Source organism: Monodon monoceros, unplaced genomic scaffold (genome assembly GCF_005190385.1).
Source record: "Monodon monoceros isolate NGI ecotype Baffin Bay Population unplaced genomic scaffold, NGI_Narwhal_1 Super_Scaffold_18, whole genome shotgun sequence".
NCBI classification, from domain to species: Eukaryota; Metazoa; Chordata; class Mammalia; order Artiodactyla; family Monodontidae; genus Monodon; species Monodon monoceros.
In genome coordinates, this window is record NW_021703774.1 from 125,723,484 (window position 1) to 125,740,753 (window position 17,270).

Genomic DNA, 17,270 nt, shown 5'->3' on the forward strand with positions numbered 1-17,270 from the left:
GTGTTTACTAATAAGTGTATCTTTTTTACAAGCCAGTACAATACTCATGTATTATATTTTAAAATTGTTAGTGAGATGATGTGGCTCATAATTTTTAAAAATCATCATTTGCCTAGTGGTTTGCAGAACACTGTTGACTCAGTGAGCGCTGACGACCCTAGGGTAGGTACCCTGTTCACTGCTGAGGATCCCAAGACTCTCAAACCTGCGAGGTTAAGCAACTTGCCTGTGATTCAGGTCCTCTGTCTCCAGATCCTGTGCCCTTCACTCCCACAGTTCCTTCATTTGGCAACCTTAATACTGATGTTTTTTTTTGTTTTTTCGTGTCTTTTTTCTAAACAGGAGGAAACGGTATTAAGCTCATCATGGAATTTCTGCCTTCAGGAAGTCTTAAGGAGTATCTTCCAAAGAATAAGAACAAAATTAACCTCAAACAGCAGTTAAAATATGCCGTTCAGATTTGTAAGGTAAAAAGAAAGAAAAAAAAAAGAGCCTGGTAAAAATTTATAAATCAGGCACTCTGTCCTGGGTAATTGGTTTGTAATTAGGCTGCAAGTAGAAAATAATTTCCAATAATTGTACTGAGTTTATTTTGTTCTGCATGATTTGGATTGAAAATTAGCCTCTGCTAAGAAAGTGAACTGATTTGTTAATATGGTTTCTTTAATGTGTATTTCTTGGAATCAGGTTGGTCTAACTATTTTTGCAAAGAAGTAAAAACAAAAGAAGTGGTATGTGAATGAAATGACATATATATATATTTTTTTGTTATGAAGTGGTAGATACAGAATCCAATCTGAACTGACCTTCAGCAATGTGCTCTGCCTTTTCTTCTCTCCCTCAGGGGATGGACTATTTGGGTTCTCGGCAATACGTTCACCGTGACTTAGCAGCAAGAAATGTCCTTGTTGAGAGTGAACACCAAGTGAAAATTGGGGACTTTGGTCTAACCAAAGCCATTGAAACTGATAAGGAGTACTACACAGTCAAGGACGATCGGGACAGCCCTGTGTTTTGGTAACTGAATCAAACAGATTTCATCAGTGCTTTATAGGGTTTCCACTGTTCTGATAGGTCCTTTCTAGCTATGTTAATGTCTCTTATTAGTCCAGATTAGAAAAAGACTTAGATCATTTGGAATTGACTGATTTTTGCCTTCAAGAAACATCTTATAAGCTGTTTTACTGAAAACAACTCGCAGAAATGCCTGAGCTTCATAGGACAACATCTTCCAAGGAAGAAATCTCACAACGCCCAGCATCTCCATCTTGGCTGGAGAAGGCATTCCTCTGACACAGTTCTTAAAACTGTTAGCAGCTGGAGTAATCACATCCATGCAGAGGAAGTCTGGAGGGCAGGTAGGAGGAGGGGGCAGGAAGATGACAGGAAGGAGGTGACGAGTGGGCATTGGCAGATTCAGGTAGAGCCTGGACATAACAGAGCAAAAACCCATAAGAAGCTTGGCCATCTTCTCATGAATCACCAGAGTATCCTGGTTGGTGGGCCACCCCCTGACTTTGACCCCTCTCAGCCTGGAACACTATCCAAGGGGGAAGCTGCTGAAGTCTCCACTCTGCGCTGTCCTGTAGAACTGACTGGCACCACGAGGTACATCCTGTATGGACACGACATGGGCCTCTTCCACCCACGGAGGCCGAACCTCCATTTATTCATTAAAGAAATATGTATCAAGGCCCTGCTTTGTGCCAGATACTAGAGATAACAAGGGTGAACAAGCCAACCAAGTTTAGAATTTAATGGGTGAGGCAGCCAATTTCGTGGTACCATAACCAGAAAAGGGTTCAGGCTTGGTTTTCTGGAAGTTCTTTTAAAATAAGGCCTTAAAAGATTGCTGGGGGTTTGTAAAGATGGTTAGAAGACAGCATGTATGGTGGCAAGAGTGAGACAGAGCAGTGGTTATCCTAGGAACTGGAATCAGCTCCGTGTGGCTGGATCATGAAGGGAGGTCTCAGCGGTTGCCAAGGCAATGCTCTGGATGCTGAGTTATGGAGCTGGGACTCCATCCCAAGAGCCTTGGGTTGCTGTTGGGGGGATTAAGGACAGGGACTTCTGTTTAAAAAGATCACTGTGGGAAGGAGAGGAGCAAGACTGGAGCCAGGGAGTCTGATTTGGCCAGAGCCAGTGATGGTGTGAACTAGGACAGCGATGGTGGGGTTTAGAAGTGGGGAGGTTTGAGAAGTATTTCTCAGACTGGATATGGGGATGCCTCAGTTTCTGGCTCAGGCAATTGGGTATCATTCACCAAAACAGCTGACATTGGAAGAGGACTGGGCAGTAATTCACCGTTGACTCAATCTGAGCTTGCAGGCAAATGAAGCCCGGGCCTGTCGTCATCACCTCCTCGCCCCATCCCCTCCTCATGGAGAGCCTATGCTCTGCGAAATGAGGAGCACAGACTAGTCTGACTGATGTTTGGGAGCAAATGTGTAATGAGAGCCTATAGGGGTATTGTCCACATATCAGATGTGCACCACAGCGGCCTATGTGTGACTGATGCATAATACACACTTAAATGTCTTAGAATATTAAATTCTAAGAAAAACCAGAGCACTGATTTTTCTGAGTGACTCTAATGCTTTTTGGAATATCCTTCCCAGGAAATGAAGTTTCAAGTTCTGCTTTCTTTCAGGTATGCTCCAGAATGTTTAATTCAGTGTAAGTTTTATATCGCCTCTGATGTCTGGTCTTTTGGAGTAACTCTGCATGAGCTGCTTACTTACTGTGATTCAGATTCCAGTCCCATGGCGGTAAGTCTTACTTGTCCTTCGTTTGAATCTAGCACCCACTTAAAATGTGTCCATCCTTCTGCTTTGTAAGTTTCATTCTTAAATGGAATCCAATCAGTGTGTTATAATGGAAAGGAAAATTGTCTTGGACTTTTCATTTTTAAAGCCTTTTTATTGTTTTAATTTCCAATTCTAGAAATTTTACTGTAATCTATCTGGTGTTTACGTAAATATGTACAAAGTAAAATATTTTGTTTGGTTTTATTTTACATAGTTGTTCCTGAAAATGATAGGCCCAACTCATGGCCAGATGACAGTAACAAGACTTGTGAATACATTAAAAGAAGGAAAACGTTTGCCTTGTCCACCTAACTGTCCAGAAGAGGTATTTATGGGCCATTTCACAGTAATAAAACTCAGTTTTTACTGTTTTCACTGCTTGAATTATCCAGCATGGGATTGGAGTGGGGGAGCAGGAATGAGTAGAAAACTCTTTTAAAATAGTTTTCAGAAGCTGAATTTCAGATAAGATATCTGAGAAAATCATCTTTGGGGCAGATGACAGCCACAAGTTTTATTCAAAGCAAGGGATTCCCTTCAGAAGTAGGCTCAACACAGTGAGCACCCTAAAGGAGCATATGTTGGTGTAGCCTTCCTGTGACAAATACATATAATTGCATTTTTGTGTGTAAGTTTATCCCACTTATCACAGCATTGTGACATCCAGTTTTCTGTATTTCTAACTGAACTGAGCCTTTAAGACTAATTCTGTAGACTGTTTAAGATGTACTGAATAGTATGTTTAAGCCAAAGAATGAAGCAGCCGGTAAGGAAATTTGGAGTCTAAACTGAGGTATAACTTCACCCTTAAACTGGTTTATAGTAATTAATGACCTGGATTTTTTTGCAAGGTCAGTTAAGTCATGAGCTTCTCGAATGTTAAAATGTTATTTATGAGCTATAGATGTGTCACATTTTCTGTATTTTAAGTTATTCAAACATTCTTGTTTTCTAGTATTACTTATTAAGGGAAGTCATTCATGTTTTCAAAATTATGTTCTTCTTGGTGTTTCTATAATTTTTTTAAAAAGCTCCTAAACATTTTTACTGTTGTTATTTTTTCTTTTTACAGGTTTATCAACTTATGAGAAAATGCTGGGAATTCCAACCATCCATTCGGACAACCTTTCAGAACCTTATTGAGGGATTTGAAGCGCTTCTAAAATAAGAAGCATGAATAACATTTAAATTCTACTGTGTATCAAGTCCTCCTACCCCGAACCAATACCCAAGCCATTTTAAAAAAAAAAGTGTTCTAACTGGAAAAAGTTTGTATTCTGTCTAAAAAGATACTGGGGTACGTATCCTCGTATAAAGCACACTGTGTGGTGCTTAATATGTGTAAGTACTTCCTCTTTAAATTTGGCACCAGTGACATAGTGACAAATAATGACAACCAAAATATTAGAAAGCACTTAAGCACTCCTCCTTTTGGAAAGAATATACCACTGTTTCGTCTGGTTAGTGTACTATCACAATTGAGTACCAGAATGGGATTTTTCAAAACAAGAGGAGCTGACCAAAGTAAAGTCTCAAGATGATTGCTTTTTCTTAGCTGCCAGTTGATGTGAAATGTTTTTCTGGCACATAAAGATAAAGATTGATGGACTTGGCCAATACTCTAATATGCCCTCAAATTTCAATATCTAAACAGTGATAGATGAAACATTCTTGAAATATTACATACCAGTTAGTATACTGTTGTTGCTATACAAAAAGATGAGTGTATCCCTGTCAACAGTAGGACATAAACTTTGAGTTGTTTCTGCAGTGGCTTAGCTCCTGTCCCCTTGGGTGGGTGACCAGCGGAACCCATTTTTGAGAAAACTGGTCATACCCAGGGGGGCAGCTGTGGAATAGATACTTTGCTGCATGATGTTGATTCTTGAGAACTAAACCTGTGCCAGTGCTTCCCTAAACAGTATACCTTTAATCAGAATTGATTCCAAGAACCTGGATGCTGTTATACCTGCTTTTCAGAAATGTCAACGTGTATCCTTTTATAACTCTACCACTTTGGGGCAAGCTGTGCCAGCATTGTTTTTTGGATGCTGAATGCATGTATACCATGTACATTGCACTGTTCTTAGTGTTTCAGTACTTACCATCCATCTACAAGAGTCGATCACTATTTTGACCATCACCCTATCGCGCAAAACTTGAAAGACCCAGCTAGAAGCACTATGGAGTTCAGGATCCACTAGGCAGTTTTCAGTTTGCTTGGAGGTAGCTGGGTAATCAAAAATGTCAAATCTCTGATTCATTGTGAACCATAAGATCTTTTTGACCAGGAGTCTGAAAACTTTTTGTTCATGCTGTCTAGCATTTGTTTGATACCATTACTTTTCATCTTTGAGCCTGAAAAAGAGTTGTGTATTGATTCAATGGCAACAGCCATTCAAATTTGTCTAGTAACCCTACATCACCAAGATCTCTGTCAAACCTGTGGCCACCCTACATGCACTTTGTTTACTCTTTATACAAATAAATATACTAGAGACTTCACATGCATGTGCCTTTTAATATTAAGAGTTCATTTTCAAAGCATTTCAAACAATTTGTTTACATAGAAAAATAACAGTATAGGCTGGGGGTGGGGAGAGCACTGGTAATGATCCTTATTACTAACACCACTTGATTTGTACGTATCTGTTGTGTCCCAGCAATAATGGGGCACAGGCCAGTATGGGTGGCAGACCCACACTTGCTAACACAAAATACCTTTTAGTTCTTTCAACCTCTTCCTGCTTACATTTTTAAAATTCACCATCTTCCCTTTCTTCTATTTGTACTGTCATAGAGGTGTGACAAAGCACTGAAGAAGCTCAGTGCAACAGGAAAATGGGAAGAAGTGCAGAGCATGGAGCGCCCATTATTCATCTGCTGAGTCACAACTGAGTGATGCCTGTCCTGATCACTTATTTATAGGTAGTATACTTACTAGAAATTATCTAATAATTTAACTTTCTAGCTGTCATTTGCCAATAGAAGTTAACATAGGCAATACATTAGACCAAGTGAAATTCTTTACAAATCATACAACATGTGTACCAATTTTAAACTTCATAATTAAAACAGGAGAGAAACCTTCTATCATAGTCAATAAGTCCCCTAAATATGATATGTAATGATCTTATTTCAAAAAGACTAGGATCACTGAGACCCCCCCCCTAAACTCCACATCATCAATTAATGTCTCATAACAAGGGACAAACTTAGAAATTTCTAGATAGCAAAAGGGTTTCTCATGCATTTAATACCAAGGTCTTCAGGAAACGGTGATTCAAAAGTTATATGCAATAAACACAATTCTTTCAAAAGTAAATTGGGTTAAATAGCTGATAATTTTTCAGCCTAACACACTGAAAAAGAATAATAGACAAAGCAGAGAGTGAGGTATAGCTTATTATCTCAAAATGGTTATAAATACTGTTACTCCATAACACTCCTTCAGAAAGGGCAGGATTGACTGCTTTACTATATTGTGGAAATAGGGCATCTGATGACCAAAATGTGCCCTGTTCTAGTAGATGAATCATCACTATGCTATGAAATTAAGACACAGAAACCTATTGTTCCTTGCCACTTACAAATCTGTTGTAAAAGTTAAAGGTCTTTTTGTACGTGTGAAGTAAAAGGATTAGGGAATTAAGGGTATCAGATCAGGAGTCTGTGAACTTTATAAAGGGCCAGATAGTAAATATTTTAGGCTTTGCAGCCACTCAGTTCTGCCACTGTAGCACAGAAGTTAGCCATACATGATATGTAAGTGAATGAGCATGGTTGTGTTCCGATAAAATTTTATGTATGGACACTGAAATTTGAATTTCAAGTCATACATTTTTTTCCTCCAAACATTTAAAAATGTAAAAAATATCATCCTTAGCTTGCAGGCAGTACAAAAACAGCTGGAGGACTGTTTTTTGACTGCAGGGAGTAGTTTGCCAGTCCCTGAAATTAGATCAGCAAAGCTACTTCAAAAGAAAAAACAACCTTGTGTTTTTCACAAGAGGTATAAATGGTTAATAACATTTTAAGAGTAAAGCATCTGTAGTAGTGTATACCTTGGATGTCACTGTCACTGTGTTTGAGTTTTATACTGTATGACTGGTGTGGGGGTAATAATTAAGTTTATATGTAGAGCATCTTTATAACATTACCAGTCACTGCATTGTGTACTTGCATTCTTGTAATTCTAGGAAAAATTCTAAAAATCTGAAATGAGATTACTTCTGGGGAAAGTATCGATAAACTGGAATGCACACTGGCTTATAAGAAATTTATTCTGGGGCTTCCCTGGTGGCGCACAGTGGTTGAGAGTCTGCCTGCTGATGCAGGGGACACGGGTTCGTGCCCCGTCTGGGAAGATCCCACGTGCCACGGAGCGGCTAGGCCTGTGAGCCATGGCTGCTGAGCCTGCACGTCCGGAGCCTGTGCTCTGCAACGGGAGAGGCCACAACAGTGAGAGGCCCGCGTACCGCAAAAAAAAAAAAAAAAAAATTTATTCTAAGGCCCAGGAAACAAGAATGTTTCCCATTTATTGCTTCAAACTTTTATATGTGGTGTCAAAATTATTCCCAGTCCTAAACAAGGAATATTGGAACATGTTAATTTCTCCAATGGACTGTAAGTTAATATCACATTGATTAAGATGCATCTAATTCTAGCGGAATATGTCCTCAATTGATGTCTCTTCTTACTGCTACTTATTTTTTTAATTTGGCAATTCTGCCTGCTGCACAACACAGTTCCTTCTGGGAAATTACAAACCCGTATTTAAAGGATATGGCTAGTTTGAATGTAGTTAAGGCAGCAATGAACAGCAGAGATACTGCAAAGAACCTTGAGTTTGTAAGGAGAGAACTTAACTCAGTACACTCGCTTCTTTTTTAAGTAGGTTTCCATGTAATATGCTCCTGTGCCCTGAGAATGCTGGTCAACAAATTCCACTGAACCACCTTCTGGGGCAGAGACGAGATATGATGAGCCTCGCTTTTCATTTCTTAAAGATGACACCTATTAGAAAAAGAAACGATAACTAATGCTAAAATCTAAATTAAAATTGGTTTGTTAAAGATATTTATAAGAAAAGCAATTCTACTGTGGTTTGGTGTAAAGACAGAATAGCAGGATAAATAACAAAGTTATCAAAAAAACTGCACAAAAAATTTCTATACCAAAATCACTTGTGGAACTTCTGAAAAATACAAACCAGCTTAAGGCCGTCTCTCCCCTACTCCCCACATTTTCAGGAAAGAAAAAGTGACTGACAGACACTATAGTTGCTTCTGCTGTTTGTACATAGTTAAACCCCAGTGAATCAGAATACCAGTACTGGATACCAGTATTCCTCTGAGGAAGGAGCATGGCTAAGGAATTGAACTGCATATCAACTTAGATGTTAAGTTCATCTAGTAATAAAAGATGTGGCAAGAGAAGAATAAACCAGTAGGTATGAAAACTAGCAAATGATGTCAACAAAATAGCTAGTGAAACGTTCTAGAGAGCAATATGAACTCAAACCTTAGTCCACAAGTGTTCATGATAAGAAGGGCCAAAATGTTCCTCACAAGTAGTCACAGTACATTAAATCAGATTATGTAGCACAGCCCTATGACCACCTAATTCCTCTGTTTTAGCTTGTATAAATACTGTGTGACAAACTTACTGAACAATTATGTAACTTACGATACACGAGTGTAGAATGACTCATAAGGAAAGCTTCTAGCAATGCAGAAGAGCCCTCTCACATTACAATTAAAATTACAATAGTATGTGAACCGACAATGGCCACAATTTTTAAAACCAGCTTCAACTTCAGAGAGGACAGATGATGAGTCTGTCTGCCCTTGTAGACAAAGCAGTTCTCAGTCATCCATGTTAAGACGAGGGATAAGGTAGAGATGACCAAGAAGGCTCCAGAGCTCCCCTCCTTCCATGGATGTGCCATATGTACAGCTATACCTGGAACAGTTCCCTCTAAAAGAGATCCAGAAACTAGCTGGGCAGCTCCTACATACTAAACAAATGAGAAAATAAATACCCACACCAAAATGGGTAGGAAAGGCCAATATACAGTCTCACCATACACCCCAACCCTGGCACAGCACCGTGCATCAGGAGAGAATTCCCAATTCTTAGCTTCTCCCTGAGGAGTGAAGGGTTTGGATTCCACATCTAGTGCTCCAACTTTTAAGACTCCCACTGGAGGTATGGGTTCCCAAAATACCTAGCTCTGAAAGCCAGCAGGGCTTGTGTTCCTGAGATCCACAAGGCTATAGATAATAAAAAAGCATTCTTAATGGGCACACAGCACGCACTGTGACTGTCCCCTCAGGGCCACATGCAGAGGGAGCAGGCAGAATTGCCCATCTCCCAGTCCTCCCCCGAAAGAAGTTCATCTGCACATTTTAAAAGCTGCTGCCTAAGGCCGGGCTCCTAATCTAGCAGGTGCTAGGAGCAGCAGCAATCTTCCCCAGAGACTGGGGAAGCTAAAGGACACCTCTCCCACCTTCTCCTTCCAGCTCACTCCAGTCACTAGTATCTCCCTGCAAGGAGCTTGTACACGTCTCTACCATGTCTGACACCCATGGAATAGTCCCTGGGTCATCTGGCTCTGATAGCCAGTTGGGGCCTGCATTCATGAATTCCACTGGGCTGTAGCAAACAAAAATAAATACAGTTCTTAATGGGTGCAGGAGCTCCCTTCCCACCACGCCCTGGTGACTGTACACCTGTGCTCAGCACGAAGGGAACAGGGAAAAAAAAAATGCCCATTTACTTTTCTCCCTGGACAGGGCTTAACTGTCAATACATACTTTCTCAGCTGCAGCCTCAGGGTCCAGGTTCTGGCATCTAGCACCGTCTGCATCTAGGTGCTAATTGCAGTCCCTGCCTTTGGATACACAGACAGGTCTTAGCATACCCTCTAAAAAAGCCACTAAAAGCAAAGAAGGAGGCTCAGACAGTCACAAAAGGTTGAGAGACAACTAAGAGCTCAGGCTGGGCTGAACGACCATCTCCTACAAGAGACCATCCAAGACTGGAAGAGGTGGCTGTTTTATATAATGCACAGACACCAATAAAGGAAGAAATGAAGATATAATGTTCCAAGCAAAAGGCCACGATAAATATCCAAAGCAGAGCTTGACAAAACAAAGTGACTTACCTGAGAGAGTTCAAAATAATGGTTGTAAAGATGCTCACCCAGGTCGAGAGCAATGAATGAACAAAGAATTTGAATAGAGAGAGAAAATACTTAAAACTACCAAATAGAAATCACAGAATTGTTGAATGTAACTGAACTGAAAAGTTCAGTAGAGGGATTCAACATCAGATTAGATCAGTCACGGGAAAGGATCAGCAAACTTGAAGACAGGTTAGCAGAATTCATCCCATCTGAGTTGCAAAAAGGAAAAATAATTATAAAAGTTACGATAGCTTAAGGGACTTATGGGACACCATCAAATGGACCAATAAGAGGTCCCAGAAGGAAAAAGAGATAAAGGGGCAGAAAACTTTTTCAAACTATTAATGGCTGAAAACTTCCCTAATCTGGGGAAACACACATCCAGATCCAGAAAGCCTAGAGAGTAACAAACAAGATGGATCCAAAGAGACCCACAATGAGACACATAAATTATATTCAAAGTGCTAAAAGAAAAAAACTGCCAACCAAGAGTACCTGGCTAAGTTGTCCTTCAGAATTGAAAACGAGTTTTCCAGACAAAAGCTGAAGGAGTTCATCACCACTAGACCAGCCTTACGTGAAATGTTAAAGGGAGTTCTTCAAACTGACATGGAAGGAGGCTTAGTTTTCTTTAGTAACAGGAAAACATATGGAAGTATGAAACCACTGGTAAAGATAAATATATACTTAAATTCAGAAAACTCTGACAAAAAAAAAAACTATACCAACATTTGTCAATGGATACACAATGTAAAAAGGTACAAACTGTGCCATCAAATAAATGGGGGTGGCAGAGCTGTATTCATTTGAAGTTATCAGCTTAAAATAGACTATTATATATTATATATATATAATATGTTTTATGTAAGCCTCATGGTAACCACAAAACAAAAGCCTAAAGTAGGGATGTAAAAGAGAAAAGAATCAAAGCATACAATTATAGAGAATTAGCAAATCACAGAGACAGCAAGGGAGGAAGAAGGGAACAGAGAAATCACAAAACAACCAGAAAACAATTAACAAAATGGCAATAGTAAATCCACAACTACATTACTTTAACCCACACACCTATAGTCAACTAATCTACAACAAAGGAGGCAGGAATCTACAATGGAGAAAAGACAGTCTGTTCAACAAGTGTTGCTGGGAAAACCAGACAGCCACGTGTAAACCAATGAGATTAGAACATTCTCTCATACTATATACAAAAATAAACTCAAAAATGGATTAAAGACCTAAACATAAGAATGGAAATCATAAAATTCCTAAAAGAGAACATACGCAGAACACTGACATAAATCATAGCAGTATTTTCTTGAATCAGTCCCTAAGGCCAAAAAACAAACCAAAAAAAAAAAATGGGACCTAATTAAACTTAAAAGCTTTTGCACAGCAAAAGAAACCATTAAAATGAAAAGACAACCTACAGAATGGGAGGGAAAATTTGTGAATGATGTGACCGACAGGGGATTAATATCCAAAATACAAACAGCTCATACAACTCAATAGCAACAAAAAAAAAAAAAAAAAAACCAATCAAAAAAATAGGCAGAAGACCTGAAAAAACATTTTTCTGAAGAAGACATACGGATAAAAGAGCACATGAAAAGATGCTCAACATTGCTAATTATTAGAGAAATGCAACATCAAAACAATAAGGGCTTCCCTGGTGGCGCAGTGGTTAAGAATCTGCCTGCCAGTGTAGGGGACACAGGTTCGATCCCTGGCTCGAGAAGATCCCACATGCCACAGAGCAACTAAGCCCGTGCACCACAACTACTGAGCCTGTGCTCTAGAGCCCGCAAGCCACAACTACTGAGCCCGCGCACCTACAGCCTGTGCTCCGTAACAAGAAAAGCCACAACGAGAAGCGTGCACGACACAATGAAGAGTAGCCCCCACTCGCTGCAACTAGAGAAAGCCCGCACACAGCAACGAAGACCTAACACAGCCAAAAAAGAAAAAAAAACCCAAAAAACGAGATACCATCTCACACTTGTTAGAATGGTTACCATCAAAAAGTCTACAAATAACATGTCAGAAAGGATGTAGAAAAAAGGGAACCCTCGAACACTGTTGGTGAGAATGTAAGTTGGTGCAGCCACCATGGAAAACAGTATGGAGGTTCCTCAAAAAACTAAAAAAGAACTACCATACGATCCAGCAATTCTACTCCCTGGGTATATATTGGAGAAAAATGAAAATGCCTATTCAAGAAGTTACATACAGCCCAATGTTCATAGCAGCAACAATGAATCATTTGGCCAGAAAAATCAAAAGAGCCCAGACATGGGAGCAACTCAAGTGCCCATCAACAGATGATTAGATTAAAAAGATGTGACTATATATATATATATATATATATGTATGTATGTAAGTATGTATGTACATACAATGGAATATTACTCAGCCATAAAAAAGAATAAAATCCTGCCACTTGCAGCAATGTGGATGGTCCTAGGGAATATTATCGTTAGTGAAATAAGTCAGAAAGACAAATACTACCAATATACAAATGGAATCTAAAAAATAATACAGATGAATGTATATGCAAAACAGAAACAGACTAACAGATACAGAAAAACTGGTTACCAAAGGAGAGAGGGAAGGGAGGAGGGATAAGTTAGGGGTATGGTATAAAATAGATAAGCTGGGCTTCCCTCGTGGCACAGTGGTTAAGAATCCTCCTGCCAGTGCAGGGGACACGGATTCGAGCCCTGGTCTGGGAAGATTCCACATGACGCAGAGCAACTAAGCCCGTGTGCCACAACTACTGAGCCTGTGCTCCAGAGCCTGCGAGCTACAACTCCTGAAGCCCAGCGCCTAGAGCCCATGCTCCGCAACGAGAAGCCACCACAATGAGAAGCCTGTGCACCACAACAAAAAGTAGCCCCTGCTGACCGCAACTAGAAAAAGCCCGCACACAGCAACAAAGACCCAACACAGCCAAAAATAAATAATAAAATGTAAAAAAAAAAAAGATAAGCAACAAGGATATACTGTAAAGCATAGGGAATTATAACCGTTATCTTATAATAACCTATAATGGAGTATAGTCTGCAAAAATACTGACAATGCTATACACCTGAAACTAACAATATTGTAAATCAACTACAATAAAAAATTTTTTAAATGTAAATGGATTAAATTCTCTAATCAAAAGACAGAGTGGCTGAATGAATAAAAATCAAAACCAGGGCTTCCCTGGTGGCGCAGTGGTTGAGAATCCTCCTGCCGATGCAGGGGACGCAGGTTCGTGCCCTGGTCTGGGAAGATCCCACATGCCACGGAGCGGCTGGGCCCGTGAGCCACGGCCGCTGGGCCCGCGCGTCTGGAGCCTGTGCTCCACAACGGGAGAGGCCACAACAATGAGAGGCCCGCGTACCGCAAAAACAACACAAAACAAAACAAAATCAAAACCAAACTATACATTGACTTAGAGTCTCACCTAGCTTAAAGGACACACACAGACTGAAGGTGAAGGGATGCAAAAAGATATCCTTTGCAAATGAAAACCAAAAGAAAGCAAAGGTAGCTGTACTTATGTCAGACAAAATAAACTTCAAGTTAAAAAATGTAGCAAGAGACAAGGTCATTATCAAAGATAGGTCAATTCGGTCAGAATGGCCATCATCAAAAAATCTACAAACAATAAATGCTGGAGAGGGTGTGGAGAAAAGGGAACCCTCTTGCACTGTTGGTGGGAATGTAAATTAATACAGCCACTATGGAGAACAATATGGAGGTTCCTTAAAAAACTAAAAATAGGACTACCATATGACCCTGCAGTCCCACTGGGCATATACCCTGAGAAAACCATAATTCAAAAAGAGTCATATACCAAAATGTTCATTGCAGCTCTATTTACAATAGCCAGGACATGGAAGCAACCTAAGTGTCCATCAACAGATGAATGGATAAAGAAGATGTGCAACATATATACAATAGAATATTACTCAGCCATAAAAAGAAGTGAAATTGAGTATTTGTAGTGAAGTGTGAGTTATCTGTAGTGAAGTGGATGGACCTAGAGTCTGTCATACAGAGTGAAGTAAGTCAGAAAGAGAAAAACACCATATGCCAACACATATATATGGAAAAAAAAAAAAGGTCATGAAGAACCTAGGGGCAAGACAGGAATAAAGACACAGACCTACTAGAGAATGGACTTGAGGATACAGGGAGGGGGAAAGGTAAGCTGGGACAAAGATAGAGTGGCATGGACATACATACACTACCAAACGTAAAATAGATAGCTAGTGGGAAGCAGCCACATAGCACAGGAAGATCAGCTTGGTGCTTTGTGACCACCTAGAGGGGTGGGATAGGGAGGGTGGGAGGGAGGGAGACACAAGAGGGAAGAGATATGGGAACATATGTATAACTGATTCACTTTGTTATAAAGCAGAAACTAACACACCATTGTAAAGCAATTATACTCCAATAAAGATGTAAAAAAAAAATGTATCTTTCTTAAAAAAAAATGATGTTAAAAAGAGGTCAATTAATCAAAAGGATGTAACAATTGTAAATATAAGCCCAAAACAGGAGCACCTAAGTATATATAAAGCAAATATTGTGAAGGGAGAAAAAGATAGCAATACAATATCAAGGGACTTGAATACTCCACTTTCAACAATGAATCATTTGGCCAGAAAAATCAGCAAACTACATGTTAGACACGATGAACCTAAAGGACATAACACAACATTCCATCCAACAGCAACTGAATGTACATTCTTCTCAGATGCACATGGAATTTTCTTTAGGATAGATCATATGTTAGACTACAAGTCTTAATAAATTTAAAAAAATTGAAACCCTATCTAGCATCTTTTCCAACCATGATTGTATCAAAGTAGAAATCAATTGCAAGACAAAAACTGGAAAGTTCACGAATATGTGGAGATTAAACAACATGTTCCTAAATAACCAATGGATCAAAGAAGATATAAAAAAAATACTTTGAGCTAAAAGAAAATGGAAACAAAACATAGCAAAACTTATGAAATGCAGCAAAAGCAGTTCTAAAAGGGAAGTTTATAGTGATAACTACATGAAGAAAAAAAATCTTGAACAGCTATCTTTACACCTGGAAGAATTAGAAAGAGAGCAACAAACTAAGCTCAAAGCTAGCAAAAGGAAGGAAGTAACAAAGATAAGAGTGGAAATAAATAGAGACTAAAAGGACAACAGAAAAGATTAATGAAACTAAGAGCTGGTTTTTTAAAAAGATAAACTAGACAAAATTTTAACTGGACTTACCAAGAAAAAGAACTGACATAAAGGTATAAATGAAAAAGGAGATATTACAACTGATACCACAGAAATACCAAAGACCATAAAGACCACTATGAATACTTATATGCCAACAAGTTGGATAACTTAGAAGAAATGGACTAATTCCTAGAAACAACCTACCAAGACTGAATCATGAGGAAACAGAAAATCTGAACAAATTACTAGTAAGGATATTGAACCAGTAATCAAAAACCTACCAACAAAAAAAGTTCAGAGACAGATGCCTTCACTGGTGAGTTCCACAAAACATTTAAAGACAAGTTAATACCAATCCATCTTGATATCTTCCAAAACACAGAAAAGGAAAGAACACTTCCAAATTCATTTTACAAAGCCAGCTTTACCTTGATACCAAAGGCAGACAAAGACATTACAAGAAAAAAAATTACAGGCCCATATTCCTGATGAACATAGATGCGAAAATCCCCACAAGATATTAGCAAACTGAATTCAACAATAGTTTGAAAGGATCATACACCATGAAAAAACTGGATTTATTCCAGTAGTACATGGATGTTTCAACACCCACAAATCAATAAACGTGATATACACCACATTAACAAAATAAAGGATAAAAATCATATCATCATCTCAATAGATACAGAGAGAGTATTTGACAAAATTCAACATCCATTCATGATAAAAACTCAACAAACTGGGTATTGAGGGACTGTACCTCAACATAATAAAGGCCATATATGTCAAACCCACAGATGACAACATACTCAATGATGAAATGCTGAAAGCTTTTCTTCTAAGATCAAGAACAAGACAAGGATATCTACTGTCATCACTTTTATTTAACATAGTACTGGAAATCCTAGCCAGAGCAGTGAGGCAAGAAAAAGAAATAAGAGGCATCCAAATTAGAAAGGGAGAAGTAAAATTGTCACTGTTAGCAGATGACATATTATATTTAGAAAACCCTAAAGAATCCACCAAAAAACTGTTAGAAATAATAAACAATTTCAGTAAAGTTGCAGGATACAAAATCAATATACAGGGCTTCCCTGGTGGCGCAGTGGTTGAGAGTCCACCTGACGATGCAGGGGACACGGGTTCATGCCCCGGTCCAGGAAGATCCCACATGCCGTGGAGCAGCTGGGCCAGTGAGCCATGGCCGCTGAGCCTGCGCATCTGGAGCCTGTGGTCCGCAATGGGAGAGGCCGCAACAGTGAGAGGCCCACGTACCGCAAAAAAAAAAAAAAAAAAAAATCAATTGCTTCTCTATACACTAACAATGAGCTATCCAAAAAAGAAATTAGGAGTACTTAGGAATAAATTTTACCAAGGTTTACACACTGAAAACTGTAGGAAAGATGACACAAATAAATGAAAAGATATTCTGTGTTCATGGACTGGAGGAATTAATATTATTGAAATGTCCATACTACCCAAAGCCATCTACAGATTCAATGCAATCCCTATGAGAATTCCAATGGCATTTTTTGTAGAAATAAATAATCCTAAAAATTGGAACCTGAAAAAACCCTAAGTAGCAAAAGCAATCTTGAGAAAGAAGAACAAAGCTAGAGGCATCATTCTTCCTGATTTCAAACTATATTGCAAAGCTATAGGTAATAAAAACAGTATGATACAGTCATAAAAATAGACACACGGATCGTTGGAACAGAATAGAGACCCCAGAAATAAAACTCGTGCTATATGGTCAATTAATTTATGACAAAGGGGCCAAGAACATACAATGGGGAAAGGATACCTCTTCAAGAAAAAGTGTTTGGAAAATTGGATAGCCACATGAAGAAGAATGAAACAGGACCACTTTTACAAAATACTCAAAAAGTCAACTCAAAATGGATTAAAGACTTGAAATGTAAGACTTGAAACCATAAAACTCCTATAAGAAAACATAGCAGGTAATAACCTACTTGACATTTGTCTTTGCAATGATTTTTTGGATTTAACAGCAAAAGCAAAGGTGACAAAAGCAAAAATAAACAAGTGTGATTACA

At 38.9% G+C, this 17,270-nt stretch overlaps 2 protein-coding genes across 6 annotated transcripts in view; one reads left to right on the forward strand and one right to left on the reverse strand.

Moving 5' to 3' along the window:
- Positions 1-5,312, forward strand: part of JAK1 (Janus kinase 1) — a 139,151-nt gene extending 133,839 nt beyond the window's left edge. For all 4 annotated transcript variants that reach the window (XM_029227833.1, XM_029227834.1, XM_029227836.1 and 1 more), the window contains exons 21-25: positions 343-467; positions 845-1,017; positions 2,651-2,768; positions 3,022-3,132; positions 3,880-5,312. In XM_029227833.1, coding sequence (XP_029083666.1) covers positions 343-467; positions 845-1,017; positions 2,651-2,768; positions 3,022-3,132; positions 3,880-3,975 — 623 coding nt within the window. In that variant the 3' untranslated portion in view covers positions 3,976-5,312. The remainder of the gene's footprint in view (positions 1-342; positions 468-844; positions 1,018-2,650; positions 2,769-3,021; positions 3,133-3,879) is intronic.
- Positions 5,313-5,482: 170 nt separating this feature from the next.
- Positions 5,483-17,270, reverse strand: part of RAVER2 (ribonucleoprotein, PTB binding 2) — a 102,542-nt gene continuing 90,754 nt past the window's right edge. For both annotated transcript variants that reach the window (XM_029227838.1, XM_029227837.1), the window contains exon 12: positions 5,483-7,823. In XM_029227838.1, the coding sequence (XP_029083671.1) occupies positions 7,677-7,823 (147 nt within the window). In that variant the 3' untranslated portion in view covers positions 5,483-7,676. The remainder of the gene's footprint in view (positions 7,824-17,270) is intronic.